Genomic DNA, 23,789 nt, shown 5'->3' with positions numbered 1-23,789 from the left:
GTCGTAGGCCTTTTCAAAATCCAACTTGAGCACCAAACCTTTTCGGCTTGATCTTTTTCAGCCATCCACTATTTTATTAGCTATCAGAATTCCATCTAAAATATTCTTTCCCCCTAAACACTACAACAAAAAAGGTCTATGGTGACGAAAACGCATGATGAAAAAATATTTCGTCTCTAATTGTACTATTTTTAGAGACAAAAATAAAATTTCATCACCAAATGCTTAAAATAAATAAAATAATAGGTGACGAAATTTTTTTTCATCTCTAAATTTTATTTTTCGTCACAAAAAAAATTCCCGCTCTTGAAAATTTTGACGAAAAATTTGAGTGCCATATTAGAAACAAAAATTTTCATCACCATTGTAAAATTTTTACAAATATAATATCGTCACCTATAATTTAAGAGACAAAACGACGCTGTTTTGTCTTCCAAATTCTTCTCTCTCGCGCTTTTTCTCTCCCTCTCCCCCGCTCTGCTTTAGGTCGTAACCCTCCAACTCGCTACTCGCAAGGTAATATTTCATTCCTGATTCAGTGTTTTGGCGAAACCATGCTTCGATTAGCTCACCGAGTTGGCTCTTTAGTGGCTTCAAGTCGCAACCCTCCCACTGTGCTTCGATTGGCTTCACCACCACCACAGCCACCGTCATCATCATCAACTTCTTCGAACCCCCTCCGGTACCTCTCTCCCTCTCTGTCTTTCTCTCTATGCTTCAAGTGTATAATGGTTTGATTGTTTATCTGGGTTTAAAATGGATAATGGTTTGATTGTCTATAATGATTTGATTGTTTATCAAGGTTTGAATTTGGGGTTTTATTCCCTTTTTTCTTTGATTTCTCTTTCTTTGAATTTGGGGTTTTACCCATGTAGACACCACCTTATCAAGGTTTGAATTTGGGGTTTTATTCTCTCTTTTCTTTGATTTGTCTTTCTTTGAATTTGGGGTTTTATCCATGTAGACACTATCCATGCCTTTTCACTGCCAATGCACCACTACATCTTTGTTAATGAGACTCCACAATTAAATAAAATTCAATTGAAATTTGAAATACAGCTGAGATTTCGATATTTTTTGTTTTCAAATGGCAGTTATGATGGTAAATTGACAAAAGGAAAATGGTAAATTGATTGTTCTTGAAGAAAATGGTAAATTGATTATAAATTGAGAAAAGGAAAATGGTAAATTGATTGTTTTGCAAATCCTTAAGCTATCATTCAAGAGTGTTTTGTGCTTCTAGTTTCTGTGAATTTTTTTTTATAATGATTTGGAAGTATAGAGGAACATTTAATTTCTATAGCTCATTAGAAATTTTGTCAAAGCTTTAGATTGGAAATGTGGTATTTATGTGATGTGTGTTGAAAAGAAACTTAAAAGCTTCTTGTTTGACCTATGAAGGATGAATATGGAGAGTACGCGCAATAGTGAAGGCAGTTCTCATGGAGAAAATACAAACTCAAGTCAACAAAAAGGTAGAATGCTAATTTTGCTTGTTGATCTAATTTATCTTCCCTAACGGTTCGTGTAAATTAAAATTTTCAGAAGATAACTTGGAAGTACATGGCCAATGGAATCAGAATGGTGAGGTTGCTCCATTAACTGCTGAAAAGGTGAGATCTGCTGCCAAAGCTGGTCTTGCTGCTGCTGCAACAAAGGCAAAACTGTTTGCAGATCATGAAGAGCGTGAAATTCAAAGGCTATCTGCTAATATTATAAATCATCAGGTATATTTGTTAGGATGCTCTTATTTTGTGAAAACTTTAATGATTCATTACCTTATGCTCTTCCTAATTCTAGTGTTTTCAATGAATAGTCAATTCTTTTGATTAAATTGCATGGGCATTGCCTTAGGCTTTAATGTAAATTAGTTCTTCATAATTTTTACAATTATATCCTTGGTGTATATCAAATTGTTGTATTTGGTTGCAATTTTTTTCTTCTTCCTTGGTTTTCCTTGTTTGTCCAGGTATATTAGTGTTAAGTTCCTAATTTTCCCAAAAGCCTAAGCTATTAGTAAATGGTAGTTTTAGTTCCACAATGGCTCTTGAAGAAAATTCTTATCAATTGATTGAAGAATTTCAATATAATTTTTTTTTTGAAAAAATCTTTTAGCAATTAAAATATTAGTATGATTACAAACAGTGTTATGAGAGAAGAAAATAAAGGTAAATGGTGGTTGGTGGTGAGGTTGGGTTGCTAAAGAAAAACACTCTGATCTCTCTACATGATAGCGAGACATAAATTATTTCTCTACATGAGTATATTGGCATAGAAACTACCTTTGGGTCTTTATTTCAAATTTATTTGAATTAGTACATTTGATTTTTTATCATAACAAGCATGATGTCCAAATTTGCAAGCCGTATGATCTGCAGGCCAAGAAAACCAAAAGGAAACATTTTATTGAAGGAATTTCTCGTAGGATCAATTGTCATTTATGGGGTAAGGAGTGGAAAAAATAATTGTACTGTAACGCTTTCTCCAGGCCAAGAGCATAAGGTTGAGGGTTTGGCATCACACAGAGCTTCACAGATTCTGTGGGTCACTGTAACGCTTTCTGAACCAATTCCCAATGGTTTCTATTCTATAGGTGCAGTGAGTAGTATATATTTTTGTTGAAATGTGCAATTAGTAGAACGTAGTTTTTGCTTTTCTGTGCTAGGATCTTTGGTGCAAGTGAGCATGTTTGGAGATTAGAAGTGATTAGCAAAAAAATAATATATTATTTGAATTTTGAATGCAGGTATAGTGTGCTAAAGTTTCTTGCCTTGTCTGTGGCTGATTCCATCAAACTTGCACATCGCTAGTAATCATGGATCGGCATGTCATAATGTATATGTATGTGGGCAGTCTACTGAAGTAGATCAGCATATCATAGTGTATATGTATGTGGGCAATCTAACAGTCTGTAACTATAAGTGGTTTTCTTTCATATTGGATGATGCTGCCTTTATCTCCTCTCATGTGCACCTAATACCTAAACTTGCACATAGTTTTATGCAATATGATGCTTGGGGATTCTAAAAATCTATAACATTTATTGTACTAAATAGTAGAAAGGCACAAGGAGAATATGGTAGTGTATTACTTGACTTTTAAAAACTGTTTAGGACCCTTTGTGAACCCAAAAAATTGAAATGGCTGGTAAATATCTCATTGTAATTAGATTGACCCTTAGTTTTGCATTTGGCATCTAGTGGTCTGTTTCTTTGATTTATGCATGGTGTAACAAATGTCTCAAGAATCCAAATATATATATATGGAAAATGAAAAAAAATTGTTATGCATGTGCACTAAATAAATGTTTAGCTAAAGTATGCACTCCGGTTTTTAGAAGTTGTAGAGTTCTTTAAATGCTTGAAAATGAAAATTGAGCAATGGCTGTTGGCTCAGTACTGCCAGGTAAGACACTGATCAAATGCTTAGCAGTAACCTGATTATAGGTTTAATTTTGGACACAACTCAATACAAAAACTCCTTGCCATTGGCCACATAGCTAGTGGGAAAGGAGAAATTTATGCTCGGTTTTTTTTTTTTTTTTGGGTCTTAAGATAGTAAGATGCCTAATTCTGAAAAGCCCTAGAAAGATCAACCTTAAAAAAAAAAGGTTCTTTTCTTATATCGATACAAACTTCTTTATATTCTATGCCTTCTATTGTTTTTTACATTTTGACTCTTCGACTGAGACACTACATACATTGTGCTCAATATTTTGACAGTTCTGTTTTAGCCATTTATTATGTAGTTTTTCCTTGTATGTCATTACTTTGGCTAAAAATGATTAATAAGTAAACTATTTCTAAACATAGTTCTTTCCTATTGGAAGCAACAACTTTAAAATGATATATGAGCAATATTATGAAGATGATGTTGTTATTGTGTAGTTTATGCTTATGGAAAAAATGTAAAAGTATACAAAGATAATAGAAAAAGTAGCCAGCATCTAACTTTTTTATTTTATTTTATTTTAATCCTTTGGAGCCTTGTAGATTAAGAAACAAATCAGTTCATTTGGGATTTGATCACAAAAGGTAGATTATAGGCTCTGAAACATCATTGTTGGGAAATTGGCATTAACAGTTAAATAGACCTTCATAAGATAATTGGGAGAATGTGATTGATTTTTTTTTAAAGATATATAGTTGTTTCATGTGTTATATACTACTGAGAAAGTGTTAAGATCTCGTTGCTTATGAATTTAGTATTCTATGTTTTAATCTGGTAGTTAATTTCCAGAAATTTCTGAAACCTAATTAAGTTTAAATTAATGGTTTTTTGTCTTTGTTTGACAGCCTAGTATACCAATAAATACCATCATTGTCTGATAAAACTCAATATAGTGCAGGAAAGAAGACTCAAGAAACTGTTTGATTCTATTCCTTCTCTAGATGAACTTCATGCTTTGTATTCAGAAGGTCTTAGAGCAGATGTTATTGTAGTGGATGATAAAGATAAGAAGCTTTCCATGCTGAAGCAGCTGACTGTGACTCTGGTGAAAGGATTAAATTCAAATCCAGCAGTAGTTATAAAAAAGATAGTTGGATTGGTATGCTTTTCTGGCTCTGAAAGTTTTCTGATTATTTGTTTTTTTTTTCTTTTATGTTCCATTGCAGGTCTTGAATGAATGTAGTGTATTTTGATGACCATATTTTCCCATGATAACATGTATTTATTTACTAAATAGTAAATATTTTCTAGTTGTACTAGATGTGGCATTGATAAAAAATACCTGGCAATGCCTTACAGTTAGCATTACTAGTGGTACACTGGATGTTCCTTGGTGTGTGGGAGGCAATATTTTTGTGGTGGGTTTCCTTTTAAGTTTGGGTTGTATCATATCTTCCAATGCAATGAGTACTTGTTAGTGGACCTTCCTGTGGGGTAGTCTTTATACCCAGTCTAATAACCAAGAGTTGCATTCAATTAGTAGGTTTGAAGAGATTTTTTTTTCCCATGATAAGTGGATTTTTTCCTTTAGCAGGAATCACTCATATAGTGGATATGTTTGATTTCTTATTGTAGGATTTTTTTTATATTGAGTTAAAGTTATTTGCTGGTTTTTTTTTTTTTTTGTATGATGCTTTAGGTTGAATCCTCAAAATATTATTACAATAAGTAGGTTTAGAATTCATTGATTTAAAAGTTCATATATAAGGTATATATGTTGAATTTACCCTCCTCTACTTTTATATTGTGTTTTCATGTTTCAGTATAATTTGAAAATCAAACCAAACATGAAATTTGAAAATCAAATTTGAACACCAGAGATAAGTAGTGTTTTGTGCTTCTAACACTTAAGCTTGAAAATATGCCATCGGGCTCCAAAATCGTGAAATAGCCATGAGAAGGCCCGGAAACACCTCGGGAGGGACCGATGTAAGTTTTGTAAACTTACGAAACTAGCACGGGACTCTTTGTTTGAAAACTATTTAGAAAAATGCCCTTTTCCAACACTTAAGCTTGAAAATAGGCCATTGGGGGCCAAAATCATGTAACAGCCACGAGCCGACCCGGGAAACACCTTAAACACCTCAAGAGGGACTAATGTGAGTTGTGGAAACTTACGGAACTAGCACGGGACTCCCAGTTCGAAAACTAAGTCCAAAAACACACTTTTTTCACACTTAAGCTTCAAAAATAGGCCATCGGAGGCCAAAATCGTGCAACAGCCATGAGACGGCCCGGGAAACAACTCAAACACCTCGGGAGGGGCCAATATGAGTTGTGAAAACTTACAGAATTAGCACGGGACTCCCGGTTTGAAAACTAAGTCCAAAAATGCACTTTTTCATACTTAAGCTTGAAAAATAGGCTATCGGAGACCAAAATCGTGTAACAGCCACGAGACGACTCGGGTAACACCCCAAACACCTCGGGAGGGACCAAAGTAAATTGTGAAAAGTTACAGAATTAGCACGGGACTCCCGATTTGAAAACTAAGTCCAAAAATGCACTTTTTTCATACTTAAGCTTGAAAAATAGGGCACCGGAGGCCAAAATCGTGTAACAGCCACAAGACGGACCGGGTAACAGCATAAACACCTCGGGAGGGACCAAAGTAAGTTGTGAAAACTTACGAAACTAGCACGGGACTCACGGTTTGAAAACTAAGTCAAAAAATACACTTTTTCACACTTAAGCTTGAAAATAGGCCTTCGGGGGGTCAAAATCGTGCAACAACCACGAGACGGCCCAAGAAACACCTCAAACACCTTGGGAGGGACTAATGTGAGCTGTGAAAACTTACGGAACTAGCACGGGACTCCCGATTTGAAAACTAAGTCCAAAAATGCACTTTTTTACACTTAAGCTTGAAAATAGGTCTTCGGGTGGCCAAAATCGTGCAACAACCACGAGACGGCCCGAGAAACACCTCAAACACCTTAGGAGAGACCAATGTGAGTTGTGAAAACTTACGGAACTAGCACGGGACTCCCGGTTTGGAAACTAAGTCCAAAAATGTACTTTTTCACACTTAAGCTTGAAAATAGGCCTTCGGGGGGCCAAAATCGTGCAACAGCCACGAGACGGCCTGGGAAACACCTCAAACACCTCGGAAGGGACCAATGTGAGTTGTGAAAACTTACAAAACTAGTACGGGACTCTCGGTTTGAAAACTAAGTTCAAAAATGTATTTTTTCACACTTAGGCCTCGTTTGGGAACATGCTAATTTAGTAACTTTTTGGCTATTTGGCTAAAATATGATGTTAAAATTTATCACCTACTTCACCCACTTAAACCTACTCCACTAAACCTAACCCACTACACCACTACCACCTCACCTACTCCACTAAACCTAACCCACTACACCACTACCACCTCACCTACTCCACTAAACCTAACCCACTACACCACTACCACCTCCACTTCACCTACTCCTTACCTACTACACACTCACCCTCTTCTATATATAGGAATCATGAATCTTGTAATCTATCAATATATATCAATCAATAATAATACATACAATTTATTCTCTCTCTTTCTCTATACATTATTTCTTACATGGTATCAGAGCTGGTTTAAAACCTAGTATTTTCGCTTCCCCGGCGGGCGGCAACCTCACCTTAGCCGCCCGCCGGACCTCAACCTATTCCGCTTATTTTCTACACAACACATACCTTCACTTTGAAACCAGAGAACATTTTGCTTTCAAGCCCTCACAGTGATGCAGTGCTAAAGATTGCTGTTTTTGGTCTCTCAAGAATTTTACATCCTAATGATCACGCAGAGACAGTTTGCAGGTCTCCACTGTATATGGCCCCAGAAATTCTGCAATTTCAGCAATATGATGCCAAGGTTGACATGTGGAGTGCTGAATGTCCATTCGTGTTCATGTCTTCCATTTTCCGAGCTCATCCCTTACGGTAATGCCAGGATGAGAGAGAAAGCTACAACACCCATCTCTTCTTTCTTTCAGATTCCTTTTCTCTCACAAGCATATGTCTCACAGACCCATCGTTCCTCACTCTTCTTCAATACCCTTCACTCTCCACACTCACTCCTCCATCACCATCATCAAAACCATCATTCACAATGGACAACTTTCTGAATATAATATAACCCACTATGTTTGTCCTCCACAATGGACAACCACCCACATGCCTTCTCTCTCTCATCTTTTCACTTTCCAACCCACTTTGCATCCACCGCCACTTTCCCCACTTTCTTTATTTTATATATATATATATATATATCTCTTTTTTTTATTATAAAAAAAAAAAAAAAAAAAAAAAAAAAAAAATCATCTCTCCTCCGTTTGATTTCAAACTCCATTATTTTTATTTATTTTCTCCAAACCACTTTCCTTATTTCCCCATCTTTCATTTTTGATTTCAAATATATTTTTATTATTTCTTTCTTTATTTTTCTTTCACCTTATTTTTAATCTTTTTCCAATTCCATTCATACCATCTAGCTTTGCACACCAAACCATATTTTATTCATCTCAGGGATCAACCCCGATCAAAATTTTACAAAAAAAAAAAAAACAAAAAAAAAACAAACAAACAAACAACCACATTCACAGGTGGGATTTTTTCTTCTCTACTCTGCCGCCGGTCTTTTCTTCTTGCCTCCATCCTGGGCGGCCCTTGCCGGTGTTGCCTCCGTGTTTCCCACTCCACTGGGCATGATCACTACTCCCTGCTCCTCCACTGCAGCATATGGCGGCCCTCCAAATCGGAACATAAAACTGGCCTTCCGCTTCAGCTCCTTGTTTTCCGCCTTTAGCACACTTATCTCTGCTCGCGCATCCTTATACATGCGTTGGAGCAGAGCCAGCTGGGAGTTTAATTGCTGCACCTCATTTGTCCTACTCTGCAGCCGGTGCGACAAGTTTGTGACCGCAGTCATGGTTTCCACACATGACTTCAAAGTATACTGATTCGCCTCAATATCTGATTGCGCTGCCATTCTTTGCTCCACAGACCGCATAGGAAAGGTCAACGGAGCAAACTCAGGGGCGTTTGGTTGAGGTTCAAGGGCAACCGCACCGGTTATCTCTCTTGTGGACTCGTTGAGGTCGGGAAAGAGAGTAAGCAGACCACGGGAAGAAGAGGCCATGTTCTGGGTAGCTGGACGGGAAGAAGAGGCCATGTTTTTGGGTTGCTAAGTGTTTCAGAGAAGCAGCGATTACCGATTGGTACTGTCAGACAGGGTTGGTTACAGAGTGTTTCAAGATTTGCAGCTCTTCGAGACAAGCTCTCTGAGAATGCAGAGGTTTCAACTGGTTTGTTATGCTTCCAAGCCTCAGCCTCCGCTTCGGTTTATAAAGACCCTGACGAAGAGGCCGACACGCGTTCTGTCGGTCACGTGCATCGCCGCGTGTCTGGCGCGCCTTTTGATGGCTCGCCGCTCGATGATTTCTGTCGGGCACATCTTTTGATAAAGTGGGCGCGCCTTTTGAGGGCGCGACTTTTGCGGGCTCGATATATATATCTACATGTATATCTTGTGGGCAGCCTATATACACACTCATACAGTGTCTTCTACATGGGTCCGACAAGACTCTGTAAACTGTCCCGACATTGATTCCGGTTAGCTCCTTCATGGGTCCGACAAGACTCTGTAAACTGTCCCGACATTGATTCCGGTTAGCTCCTTTATGTGTCCGACAAGACTCTGTAAACTGTCCCGACATTGATTCCGGTTAGTTTCTACAAGGGTCCAGCAAGACTCCGTAAACTGTCACAACAACTGTCACAACATTGTCTGCTACAACGGTCCGACATGACCCCATAAACTGTCTTCTACAGCGGTCTGACACCGCCATCCAGTGTCCTCTACACCATTATGACACCACCATACAGTGTCCTCTACAACGTTATGACACCACCATCCAGTGTCTTCACCAATGGTCTGACACGACCATACAGTGTCACCTATCCTCTTTTATTTTTATGTATTTTCTTGTTTTGTTACTCTCTCCAAACTCAAGTTGGCTAGTTCCTATCCCCCTTGAGTTTGCGGGGGGCTGTTAAAATTTATCACCTACTTCACCCACTTAAACCTACTCCACTAAACCTAACCCACTACACCACTACCACCTCACCTACTCCACTAAACCTAACCCACTACACCACTACCACCTCACCTACTCCACTAAACCTAACCCACTACACCACTACCACCTCCACTTCACCTACTCCTTACCTACTACACACTCACCCTCTTCTATATATAGGAATCATGAATCTTGTAATCTATCAATATATATCAATCAATAATAATACATACAATTTATTCTCTCTCTTTCTCTATACATTATTTCTTACATATGAGCTAAAAAAAACTAGTATGTTTGGGATAAATTTTTGGCTTTTTATGAAAAGATGTGTAAAAAGTAAAGAGAAAAGAGAATCTTTGACTTTTTGGTATGGGTTGTTGGCTTTTTGGCTAAAAAGGAAGGTTCCCAAACGAGGCCATAAGCTTCAAAATAGGCCATCGGAGGCCAAGATCGTGCAATAGCCACGAGACGGCCCGGGAAACACCACAAACACCTCGGGAAGGACCAATGTGAGTTGTGAAAACTCACGAAACTAGCACGGGACTTCCGGTTTGAAAACTAAGTCTAAAAATATCCTTTTTCACACTTAAGCTTCAAAATAGGCCATCGGAGGCTAAAATCGTGTAACAGCCACGAGACGACCCGGGAAACACCTCAAACACCTCGGGAGGGACCAATATGAGTTGTGAAAACTTACGGAACTAGAACGAGACTCGATTTGAAAACTAAGTCGAAAAATGAAAATTTTCAAACTTAAGCTTAAAAATAGGCCATCGGAGGCCAAAATCGTGCAACAGCTATGAGACGGCCCGGGAAACACTTCAAACACCTCGGGAGGGACCAATTTGAGTTGTGAAAACTTACGAAACTAGCACGGGACACCCAGTTTGAAAACTATGTCCAAAAATGTACTTTTTCACACTTAAGCTTCAAAATAGGCCATCGGAGGCCAAAATCGTGCAACAGCCATGAGACGGCCCGGGGAACACCTCAAACACCTCAGGAGGGACCAATGTGAGTTGTAGAAACCTACAGAACTAGCACGGGACTCTTGGTTTGAAAACTAAGTAGAAAAATGAACTTTTTCAAACTTAAGCTTGAAAATAGGTCATCGGAGGCCAAAATCGTGCAACAGCCATAAGACAGCCCAGAAAATATCTTAAACACCTCGGGAGGGACCAATGTGAGTTGTGGAAACTTACGGAACTAGCACGGGACTCCCGGTTTGAAAACTAAGTCCAAAAATGCACTTTTTCACACTTCATTTGAAAATAGGCCATCGGAGGCCAAAATCGTGCTACAGCCACGAGACGGCCCGTGGAACACCTCAAACACCTCGGAAGGGACCAATGTGAGTTTTGGAAACTTACGGAACTAGCACGGGACTCTCGGTTTGAAAACTAAGTCAAAAAATGCACTTTTTCACATTTAAGCTTCAAAATAGGCCATCGGAGGTCAAAATCGTGCAACAGCCACGAGACGGCCCGGGAAACACCTCAAACACCTCGGCAGGGACCAATGTGAGTTGTGAAAACTTACGGAACTAGCACGGGACTCCCGGTTTGAAACTAAGTCCAAAAAATACACTTTTTCACACTTAAGTTTCAAAATAGGCCATCGGAGGCCAAAATCGTGCAACAGCCACGAGACGGCCCGCGGAAGACCTCAAACACCTTGGGAGGGACCAATATGAGTTGTGGAAACTTACGGAACTAGCACGGGACTCCCGGTTTGAAAACTAAGTCCAAAAATACACTTTTTCACACTTAAACTTGAAAAATAGGCCACCGGAGGCCAAAATCGTGTAACAGCCATGAGACAGCCCGGGTAACAGCATAAACACCTCGGGAGGGACCAAAGTAAGTTGTGGAAACTTACAGAACTAGCACGGGACTCCCGGCTTGAAAACTAAGTCTAAAAATACAGGCCTTGTTTGGTTTGTGTTTCCCAAAAAGTTTTGGAAAAAATTCTCTACAAATAAATTTTCAAAAGTAATCAAACCAAACAAATTTTTCCAAAAAAATTTCTCAAAACTTGTTTGGTTTACAAGTTTTCCAAACAAATCTTTCTCTCATACACATCAAATCAATCACTTTTTCCAAAATTCTCTCTCAAAATAATTTTTCAAAATATCTTTTGAAAAAAACCAAACCAAACAACTTTTCGTACTTTTTATCTCTAAAACTCATCTCCCAAACTCAAACCAAACATACCCTTTTTCACACTTAAGCTTGAAAATAGGTCTTCGGGGGGCCAAAATCGTGCAACAGCCACGAGACAGCCTGAGAAACACCTCAAACATCTCGGGAGGGACCAATGTGAGCTATGAAAACTTACGAAACTTGCACGGGACTCTCGGTTTTAAAACTAAGTCCAAAAATGTATTTTTTCACACTTAAGCATGAAAATAGGCCTTCGGGGGGCCAAAATCGTGCAACAGCCACGAGACGGCCCGAGAAACACCTTAAACACCTCGGAAGGAACCAATGTGAGTTGTGAAAACTTCCGGAACTAGCACTGGACTCCCAGTTTGAAAACTAAGTTCAAAAATGTACTTTTTCACAATTAAGCTTGAAAATAGGTCATGGGAGGCTAAAATCGTGCAATAGCCACGAGACGGCCCGGGAAACACCTCAAACACCTCGGGAGGGACCAATGTGAGTTGTGAAAACTTACGGAATTAGCACGGGACTCTCGGTTTGAAAACTGTGTCCAAAATTGCACTTTTTCACATTTAAGCTTGAAAATAGACATTCGGGGGCCAAAATTGTGCAACAGCCACAGGACGGCCCGGGAAACACCTCAAACACGTCGGGAGGGACCAATGTAAGTTGTGGAAACTTACGGAACTTGCACCGGACTCCCAATTTGAAAACTAATTCGAAAAATGCATGTTAAATTGTATATTTTTATAGATAAGATAATAATTGTCTAATTTGCATTTTTTTTGTTTTTTTGTTTTTTGTGTTTTATTTTTTTGCAGATTCAAGATTTGATATGGACATGTTTGGTAAGTTGGAGGGCAGATGGTAGCTCATTTTATGTTTTTGTTCATATTACCTTACATGTATTTTGGTTGCGTTGTAAATTTTATATTTTTGTTAGTTTTATAAGGCATGTTGGGTAATCCACCATTGATATTTTATTTTTGTTGATATTAGTAGACATGTTTTGTTGTTGAATATTAGGAGATGTGTTTGGTAATCCGCATGCGGTTGATATGATATTTTTGTGGATATTAGTAGACATTGTCTGTGGATATTAGGAGACATGTTTACAATCCACATGCAGTTCATATGATATTTTTGTGGATAGTGCTGAAATTCGATTGTGATGTTTATGAAAATGAACAGATTTTTATATTGATTTGTAATAGATATTTTATTGAACAGGTTATTGAAATGCGCAAGGAATTGTTACTGAAAAGAAAAAATTTCGGAAGAAAATAGTATCTCCATTTTCAATTTTTTTAATTTTTATTAGTGACGAAATAAAAAATGTCGCTATTAGTTTTCAAAAAAACATGACGAATAATTTTGTCACTAATGATATAATACGAAACAAATAATTTCGTCACATTTGTTGAATATTTCGTCGCTAAATTGAAATATTTTGTGACAAAATGTTTTTGTCATTAAAGAATTTTCTTTTCTGCTCATTTTAGTGACGAATTTTTTTGTCACCTTAATCCATATCATTGGTGTGGAAAACTTTCGTCACTAAAATCTATTTGGTGACGAAATATTTCGTCGCAAAAAATAATTAAAATAAAATATTGTTAGTTTTGGTGACGAAATTGATGTTATAGAGGACGAAAAATTCAACTTTTAGCGACGAAACATTTCGTCGTCAAAATAAAAAATAGGCGACGAAACTGTTTTTCATCACCAGGTACTTTCAACGACGACGTATAGGCCACAAACGTGGTGACAAAGTTTTTTCGTCGCAGATCACTTTAGTGACAAAAATTTGATGTTTGGAGACAAAATCAGTCTGTCACCAAAGGCCTTTTTTGTTATAGTGAAAAAAGCTGATTGGGCCTCACCAACAATCTTGGGCATCACCTTTTTCAATCTGTTAGCTAACACCTTAGCTAAGATTTTGTATAAGGATCCAATCAAGCTAATAGGCCTATATTTATTCAAGCAAGAAGGACTTGAAACTTTTGGAATTAGAGCAATGAAAGAGCTATTAATTCCACCAACCAGACCAGCATTCTGATGGAACTCCCTCATAAACTGTAACACATCAACCCATACTATTTGCTAACATTTTTTAAAAAATGACATGTTGAACCCATCAAACCAGAGCCTTATTTCCATCACAACACTTTATAGCATTCCGGAGCATATGCTTCTTTGGTTAGTTGGGTGACCATGAAAAGCCCTTGATTAAACAACCACCTAATCTATATTGTTTCCGGTCCACAAAAGAGGACTGGATCATCTAATTTGGGTCGATGGGTTTAACATAGACTCTATTTTGATGATTTGATTGTTCATATTTTAAGTTATTTTGTGTATATTGTTTGAATTTTTTTTTATTTAATAATAATAATAACATGATTTCATCACATATATATCTATATATATAATTAAAAAAACACAAATGATAAGTGTGATTTTAAATAATGTCATTATAATATTGCACCAACTAATTTTTTTTTTTTTTTATTGATCATCTACACAATAAAGACTTAAAAATTAATAAATTATATTATCGAAATGGGGGCGTGATGGGCCCATGACCTCTACTGGATGGTTTAGTCATTTTTTGAAGACCAGAGAAAAGTATTGTGCAAATATATGCATAATGCCTCTTATGAACCATGAACAATGGAGAGTTTTTAAGTAATTCTCAGAATAATACACTGTGACATGTACATTTATTGTTTCTAACTTAAATTCTAACCAATGAGAACAAAGTTGACATAATTCACTTTGATTAATTGAGTAAAAGACTGAGTGAAAGACAAAATTGAGTCCATTTAAATTTTTTATGCATCATCCTTGATCAATAACCTTATATACATGTTGTCGTAATATTTTTAAATTATTGAATAATTTTCGGATGGATGAGGACATTGTAACTACCAAGCATGTGCAAATGCCAATGATCATATCTCTCTTATGTGGTTGTCTAATGCATTGTCACATGCTTCGCTTCAATACTCACCAAATATATATGCCCACGACAAATACTACAAAGCATTTGATGAAATCTCCACCTCTCTCTCTTACCACTAAATTTTGCCTTGCAATGGTCAAAGAACAAGATAACAAAACACTAAAAAGCACAAGTTCTCATGCCATCTTTGATCTTACCTTAGCATAGTGGCATTATCTCTTTATGACAACACACATGTTCACTCACTTTTAAGACTAGTATTAAGAGATAAATAATAAAGTAAATTACAAGGAAGTTTCAAAAAAAAATATAACAAATTCTACTATTTTGACATAATTATATTGACCTTTCTTTTAGGAAGAATTTTTTTTTCTTATAAGATATCAATCAGTATGTTATAAGTTATATTACAACGCAAGCCAACGTCTCTTTATAGATTCGAACTTGAAATATCATTCACTTTGGCACCTAAGTATCCTCTCCACGACCACTTGAATAATTGCTCGGGGTCCTATGTTATTAAGGTTAAAAAGGTCAAAACCAATGCAAACACAAAGATACAAAATATAAAATATATATTTTAATGTAAAAAAGATAACATCATTTTTTCATTCATATAATTGACAAATTTATGAGGAAAATGGGACCAATTGTTGTATGAATTAAAATTTTAAGAAAGTCCAGTGTAATTATATCAAACTTGTGAGATTTATTATATTTTTTTTCAAATTTCAAGAAAGATCAGTATAATTTAACTCAAAAAATAAATAAATACAATGTTAATAATGTTGCATTCATTTCAATGGACCCACACTCCACTAAATAATTAACATGGTGCTGCTAACGTTACATTCTGTTTATTTTTTCATTAAGGTTTTTTATTTATATAATTGATAGAATTAATGTTGGGTTAAATTGGCTTATGGTGAAACCAACCCCAAATGTCCCAAACTGTAAAGGCAAAGATGTTTTGCACTTTTTGGACTTTTAGTTTCTCACTGCCTCTCACTACCTAGTTATGGATGGTTACACAAGTTCAACTAAACTACTTTGGCCAAAAAAACAAAAAAACTTTGGCCAAGTCCATCAACATTTTGGAACCCACAACATGAGGTGTGTGATGAGCAAGAATTGCTTAGACAAGGATACCATAAAACATTTCTGTCTCTTTAAGATGATTGATCATTTAGTGGTTGTGAATTTGGTCATTTTTTGACCCAAAAAACAGAATTTGGTGGATTTGTAATCAGCTACTTTTACTTGGCTATGAATCAGAAAAATGAGGTGTACCTGCCGAACAGGGTACCAAGCTTAGTTAAGTGAGAGTGCTGTACATTCACATGTTCTCTAACTGTTAATATTATACTTTATCACATGTGATAAAGTGAGAACCTAATAAAATTGTTAGATTTGTAGTAGTTTGAACACAGTTGTGGAATACTAAACACACATATTTTTTGTTTGTCTACCAAATTCAGTGTGTCACTTGTTCACTGGTCTTTTAAAAGTTAACATAAAGTAATTAGTCTTACTATTTCAATCAATAATAAATCAATGGGGTTGGTGGCCTAATGGTGAAGGCAGCTCATTTTCCAGGAGTGAGTCAGGTTTGACTCCTGCGCGGGGGCGGGGGGGGGGGGGGTTGTGAATGTGTTGAGTTATCTAGCTGGTTTTCTACAGAGATCTTACATTGTATTCCGATCGACACTTGGCCTCTTCTGAGACCTGTGGTTGAGTTTCATTGGTGCCTCGGTGGTAAGTCCTTTCCTATGGATTAGGTTAAATCAAGTTGGCAACCGGTTATCCTATGATCTAAGCCCACGAATATGCAGTGAGGACATTTTAGAGCATCTTTTTTCTACATTCAAAAAAAAAAAAAAATCAATAATAACCTATTTGGGACACCATGTAAATTTGCTCCAATACTCTATAATTTGTTGGGAATATTGCAAATTGAAAGAATATTTGCATTTTTATGGTGGCGCAAATTTCTCATGTGTATGGTGCAAGACCTTCTTGCACTTGGTATAAATCATTTCGTGTCAGAGTTGCACTAGAAAAAATTTCATTTATCATACCATTACTTTTTCATTGTCCCACTAATTTGCAATTTTCACTAATTTCCCTTAGTTGGAAGAAAGTACACTTGTTTGTTTGTCTGTCAATGAGTTCAAAGAAAACACACTAGGATGGTCTAATCTTTCAACCAAGTTTTTCCCCTTTAATTATGTTTTTTATTATTATTTTGACAAGCAAACAATATGAAGCCTAAAAAGTGACACTAATCATGTTTTTCATACATCTCATCCTTGTTTGAAACCTTTAAACGTTGCAATTTTTTTTGCTCATCACTACGTATCACAAATGATACCTTCGTGACATACAAGGGCTCTAACCGACAAATTAATTAACCTTGTTGATTTTTAAACATAGTAAATTAAGTACCTAAAATTCAAATTCATCGTTGTGAAATAAAGTTGGAAGTGACAAATATGTGAGGTCAACATTTTCTATTTAAGAAATACCAAAAATATAGAAATTAAATACATAATCCAATAAATATATGTATAGTGATGAACCGATTTTAAAAGAATTATGTCACATCAATATCCTTTTGTGTCCTATTGTTGTATTTCTAGACTTATTATTTTGATCATGAGCTACTAATTGGCTATGCCATGGACGAAAAAGTTGCACCACTGGATTCTTTGAAATGGTGTGTACATCATCACATGCAATAGAATTGATTATCCATGTGCATTACCACACTTATATGTGTTGCTTATCTAACAATTAATAGATTATGGAACTAGATTTTCTACACCACTAATATTCTCCTCCACAGTATATAAAAATGAATTATTCATATAGTACAGAGAACTAGACATAAAATGAACACAAACACAAATGATTAAAGACAGTGGACAACACTAATTAATGTCCATTTATCTTTGTCTGTTTTGTGTTTGGTTTTCTATACACTTAAACTTTCTCTTATCCATGTCCACTACCTAAATTAGACATTGATAGAACATTTATGTCATATATTAAGCATAACTAATTTCTAAATTTACAAAGTTAGGCACACAAATTTGGATGTCCCTTTCCAAGGAAGAGCCATTTAATCAATAATTAATTATAGATAAATTACACTGACACTTCTTGAGATTTGAGATTAATATATCCCACCTCCTGATATTTATGCTTAATATATGACATAAATGTTCTTTCTTATGCATGTCCACTACCTAAATTAGACCTTGATATATAGAACATTTATGTCATATATTAAGCATAACTAACTTCTAAATTTACAAAGTTAGGCACATTAATTTGGATGTCACTTTCCAAGAAAGAACCATTTAATTAATAATTAATTATTGCTATTAGGATAAATTACACCGACGCCTCTTGAGATTTAGATTTAATACATCCCACTCCATAACGTTTGAGAAATTACATTCCCACCCCTATGGTTGATAGTCTCATTTTACAAACTTCTTGCTCATATAAAAGGCAATAACTTGTAGTAGAAAAATAGAAAAAAATTACGTAATTTTTCAAACGTCAAAAAATAATACGTATTAAATCTAAACATTAGGGGTGTAAGTGTAATTTATCCTAGTTATTTATTAACTTTTTTAAAACGTCAAGTAAAACTTTCCATTCTTCGCACTAAAGCTGTCTATGCTTTTGTTGTGGTTATGCACACGGTTTTGGTTGAGTGCTCAAATTGACATTCTTATACAAAATAGCAAAACTCTGTTAATTGAAGAGAGTAATTTTCTTTTGCTCTTTTGACTAATCTTGGGATGCATGTTTAACAGAAAGTTGTTTTCTTTTGCTCTTTTGACTAATCTTGGGATGCATGTACATTAGTAGTAAACGAATTGACCTATTCAATGTAGAGTAGTGGTAAACGAATTGACCTGCTCAAAAATAACTCAAGCTCGATTTATTTAAAGTTCATTTAAATTTAATTTATTTGTTAAATGAATGAGTTCGAGATCATTCTTTAGACTTGTTTAATAATCAAGCTTCACCCAATTTGACGGGGCTTGTAAATACAAAAAATATAAATTAAGATTTGCTTTTAATAATATATTGCATATATTTTCATTAATTTATTTTATTTCCCTATGTATGTTATTTGATATTTGTATAAACTAATTCATAAAATTTATTATTAATGAGTATTTTTTATATTTTGCTAATATTTCTCTCTCTCTCTCTCTCTCTCTCTCTTTCTCTCTCTCTCTTCTTAATATGCAAATTAATATTGAATTTAATTTGAATTTTGATTAGACTCAAGCTTGAGTTTCTCGAACACTTGACAAGCTCAGCTTGAGCTTGATTTTTCAAGCTCGGCTCAATTCTAGCTCGATTAATTTTTAACAAGCTAAGGATGAACACTTCAAAATTCAACTCAGTTCAATTCAAATCGTTTACCATCCTAAATGCATATAATTACTCGTCTCATACATACCAAGTAACCGGTCCAAACTTGAGTGACCTCGGTGAGAAGTGGGGAATGGAGAGAGAAAATTAATTAAGAAATAGGGTTTAATTGCATGTTAAGGCACGTTATCAGAGAGAAATAGAGATGAATTAATCCATTAAAGAAGCGCAGTTATGTGCCTACCTGTTTGCACCATATCCGTTAAAATTGTTTGTCATTTTAAATGAAACAGACAGATATACAGATACAGATTGGGGGGAGGAGGGGGTCTCTTTCGTAGCTTGCTTTCTTGTGAATGAAACAATGGAACCCAACCCATCTCCCCTCTCTCTCTCTCTCTACACCCCCACAATCACTTAAATTGATTTTTTTAGTATATTTTTTTTGTAGCTCAAAGTTTGTAATTTTTTTTTGAATTGGAAAGTACATAATCAATTTTTTTTTTTTACTTTATTTAAATTATTTTTGTTTCATAAGTTATAAACAGAAATACTACTAAATATTTTGGCAATAGCTATTAAAAGAAAAAAAAAATTATAACCAGTCTTATAAGTTACACCAAATAGGGTTAAAGAACAAAATTATGACGGTGGTTGGTGGCGATGGTTGTGATGGTATTATTCGTATGAGACTTATGTTGTGTTTGGTTGGAGAATTTGGGAAGAGATTTGGAAAGGAAAAGAAAAATAGAAAAAATGTGTAAAACTAGATGAAATATTGATATATTTTATTTACATTTTACCTACTTTTTCCCTTTCTTTTTTCAAATCCATTCTCAAATTCCACAACCAAACATAACTTTACATTTCATTTAAGAATTGATTTTTATTTTTATTTCTTTTACTATTTACAAAAAAGATGTGTAAAAAAATAAAAAGATATTTTAATTACTAGTCGCCAAACATAGCCTTAAGTCTTGTTAAATCTTGAAAATACAGTGTATTTTTTTTAAAAGTGAAAATTGTTTTTTAATTATTATTATCAAAATGAACTTATTTTTCGGTACTCACAAAAATATTTGTTGATTAATTTTTATTTTTTATTTTTGAATACGCGTTTCCACGGAAACAAATTCGAAAGGAATATTATGTAACCCAAAAATAACATCGCAACACTAACATGAATGAAATGACACCATGAACACAGACCATTTAAAGAATTAATTCAACTAGATGATCAATTTAAAACTGTAAAGAATTCAAAGAATGAATTACAATTATGAAAAAGTATACTAAAAAAAGAATAAATGTCAATAATTCACAATGATCTTGGCTCATGAGCCAAATCCAGGGAGGCTATCCAATTCAGTTATGACAATCTACCAAAGAATTTGCGGAGAAGACGATAACTTGTTCTTTAGAACCAAAAGGAAATTTAGATTCCCGGTGATCATCTTCAGGCGCCGGAAGATTAAGATCCAAGGATAGCACGGCTCTTGGTTTCTTAACTTCTGGCGACTCAGCAGGGCTGTTCATGGTCCTGTGCCGCCTCATGTGACCTCCAAGAGCTTGACCGGACGAAAACTCAGCACCACAGACCGAGCACTCATGAACCCTAGATTTATTTTGAGTAGTGGGCATAACCCTATTTGGGATTTGAAGCGAAAGGGCTGTACTTTCGTAGTCATGAGCTCGATCTTGATCACTTTCTTTCATGAACACCATTAATGGCTTCTTATTTTCTTCTCCCATGGCCTTGGGTTTCTTGTGACTCGCTCTGTGGCCGCCTAGGGCTTGGAACGAAGAGAAGCACCGGTTACACGTCTTGCACTCATAGAGATCAAGCCCGGTGGCCTTGCTTCTTGTTGTTGTTGGTGCCACCACTGGCTCAGGTGATTTAGTGTTTTGGCCTTGAGCCAAAAGAATTAGACAATTGGCCATGTCATGCTCCTCTTCTACTGTGGTGTCGGTGAATTCACCTGAATTGGTGTGGGAAGTGGCGGCACCACCTGAATTATCGCTAACACTGCCCCCACCACCACCACTGCTGCCGCCTTCTGCTATGCTTGATGAGGTGGAGGACATGGTTAAGGCTAGAGGAGAGGCTTGTCTAGGCCGCTTGGTTCGCTTTCCTTTTATAATTTGTGTGTTATCTTTGGACAACATAGCTTCCTCTTGAACCTCCATATCTACACCTTCTAAGAGAGAGAGAGAGAGAGAGAGAGAGAGAGAGAGGTGGTTGTTTGATAGTAGTTTTTAAAAGGTGCACTGTGAACAGTGAATGTGTGCGCCAATCTTCTATTGCATTTGCAACCTTGGAATTGATATATATAGGCAATACTATATATTATGATTTATGACAAAGATGTATGTGTTTAGAGAGAGAGAGAGAGAGAGAGAGAGGTGCAATGTAAGAAGTTTGAGGAGGGGAGGAAACGAGTGAGATTCGGTTGGCTTTGAAGCAAACCCATTACTTTTTGGCAACGATTCCTTGTGGGGAGGATTAGAGTGCAAGCCTGGCACCCACAGAATTTGCGCTTCCACCACCCCCTCCCCTCTACTTTTTCTCGTCACTCTTTGCCTTTCTTGCTCTTCTTTCTCTCAATATTAAAGTTTTTTTAAATTTTTTTATCACCCTTCTGTGAAATGGTAAGATTGTTTAATTATGATTTAGGTGTCATAAATTGAAATTGCCAAAACAATTGTTCTTTATGCGGGATGAGATTGCATACATCTACAAAATTGTATCAAAATCTACAATAATGAGAGATTCGTGCACCGAGACTGTTCTTTATACGAGATGAGATTGCATACATCTACAAAATCTGTATCAAAATCTATAATAATGAGAAATTCGTGCACCGAGACTTTTTTTTATCTATATTTATTATTATATTATAATCTCAATATGCTAGTCGGCATGAATACAAAAGTGAAGTTATATAACATTTTTTATACTCGAAAGACAACATAACTTGTTTCTGGTCCACAAGACTTCACAGTCCAATTGGAGTGTCGGGCCTACCACAAGCCCTAATGATTTGATCCATTTATTTTGTAAATCTCTACGTATAAATCATCCATGAAAAAAATAAAATAAAATAAAATAAAAAATCCAATAATTATAGAAATAATAATTTTAAAAATATAATAATATGTTTACAACTATCAAATTAATCTAAAATATATATATATATATATATAATCCACTCATAAAAACTTATAAAATAAACAAATTAGATCATCAAATTGAACTCATGATGGGTCCTACTGATCCAATTGTGCAATTTAAGTTACATTTGTGGATTGGGTATAAGTTCTATTCAGCATGCGGATACTTATGCCTCCACTAATTGAATAAATTTAAATATGAGATAACTATTTTTATTTTTAATCCTTACACCATATCACTCTCTTTGCATCGGAGTAAAAATTTGAAGCATGATAGAATTGCACATACAAAAGAGTAAGTATTGGTGAAGAGTAAGTAAATATTGGTTTAGAGTAAGTTTTTGAGGAAGGTGGATTGTAAGTGTGAAAGTTTAGAAGTTGGGTTTTGAATTAGACACTAACTAAACTAATCAAGCAACTCCATGTGCAGTTGACCCACCCACCTTCTATCATACACACTATTCATCAACTTCTTGGATGCCTCATGACCCAAAATTTGCGCCGGCTATATTGTGCAAATTATTGGATTAATTTTTTTTAATTGGAATTATTAGTATCTCATATTAGGCACTGACTAATCATTAAGGTTGGTAAAGGTACAGACCAATATTGTATTCTCATTTAAACACAAGAATTTTGGATTAATATGATGATTATTATGTTGTCCTGGGATCGATGAATTAATTATAAATTTTGAATTTGATAGCATGTTAAATGTATTTCACTTGACTTTCTAACATATTAGTTGTTGGGCTATCTTTAAATTCTGAATGTAATTAACTATTGTGATCAAATATTGACAATCTATTGAGACTTGAAATACACATGCTTGTATCCACAGATTTTTGCAGTCAAGTTTGAACCTTATGTATGAAGTAGCTTAATTTTTTTTTTTTTTTTTTTGATCGGCAAATGTTAGTTATTAATTGTTAGATTAGCACTTATGGGAAAAAATCTCTCCACCCTTGGCAAATCACATAAGTGCTTGCACTCCCTTAATTCAACCCTCCTAAGAGGAATTGAACCCATGACCTCCTTGGGATTAAGCCCTAAGAAAGGTATGGTGGCCAACTAGGCTAAGCCTAAGTGAGTAGCTTAATTATGCTAAGAATGTTGCATTAGTCTCATTTGGCATCACTTATAAGTTAGCCTGTATTATATACCTTTTTAAATTATTATTTTTAAATATTTAAATTAAGTTATAATTGATAACTGTAACTATTCATAATTTGTAAAAAGGGGTTGAATGTGTTTAGTTAAATAAGTTGTTTTATGTCCTCAAAAGTTATGATTAAAGCAAAACAGATAGGAGTTCTTTTGTTTATACATATTCAAGAATTTGAAATAAATTCAAAAAATCAAATACCTTATAACCTAAAATTGTACATCATTAATCAATCAAATAACTAAATAAATTGACTTATAAACATTACCAAACGAGGCCTTTGTGAATTATTATCAAAACTGCATGGTGTCCTTAAAGTTGATTTGAGTCTAATTTTCAGTTTCTTGGCGTACAAATCCATCTTAATCATGCTTAGTACATGTTATCTATAGGCTTATACATTGAGAATGACTACT

The 23,789-nt window shown here is 35.5% G+C and overlaps 2 protein-coding genes across 2 annotated transcripts; one reads left to right on the top strand and one right to left on the bottom strand.

The window, feature by feature from the left end:
* Positions 1-433: 433 nt before the first annotated feature.
* On the top strand, positions 434-12,872 carry LOC114300791 (uncharacterized). The gene is made up of 5 exons (XM_082919443.1): positions 434-682; positions 1,402-1,475; positions 1,546-1,727; positions 4,349-4,549; positions 12,496-12,872. The coding sequence occupies exons 1-5, from the start codon at positions 555-557 to the stop codon at positions 12,637-12,639; spliced, it is 729 nt and encodes a 242-aa protein (XP_082775569.1). The 5' UTR covers positions 434-554; the 3' UTR covers positions 12,640-12,872.
* A 7,376-nt stretch (positions 12,873-20,248) lies between these two features.
* On the bottom strand, positions 20,249-21,635 carry LOC114300788 (zinc finger protein ZAT5). Its single transcript, XM_028245651.2, has one exon. The coding sequence runs from the start codon at positions 21,222-21,224 to the stop codon at positions 20,403-20,405; it is 822 nt and encodes a 273-aa protein (XP_028101452.1). The 5' UTR covers positions 21,225-21,635; the 3' UTR covers positions 20,249-20,402.
* Between the last annotated feature and the right edge of the window lie 2,154 nt (positions 21,636-23,789).

This window comes from Camellia sinensis, chromosome 3 (genome assembly GCF_055761805.1).
Source record: "Camellia sinensis isolate YWXY chromosome 3, ASM5576180v1, whole genome shotgun sequence".
Lineage (NCBI taxonomy): Eukaryota > Viridiplantae > Streptophyta > Magnoliopsida > Ericales > Theaceae > Camellia > Camellia sinensis.
This window is presented reverse-complemented; position numbering and strand designations above follow the sequence as displayed.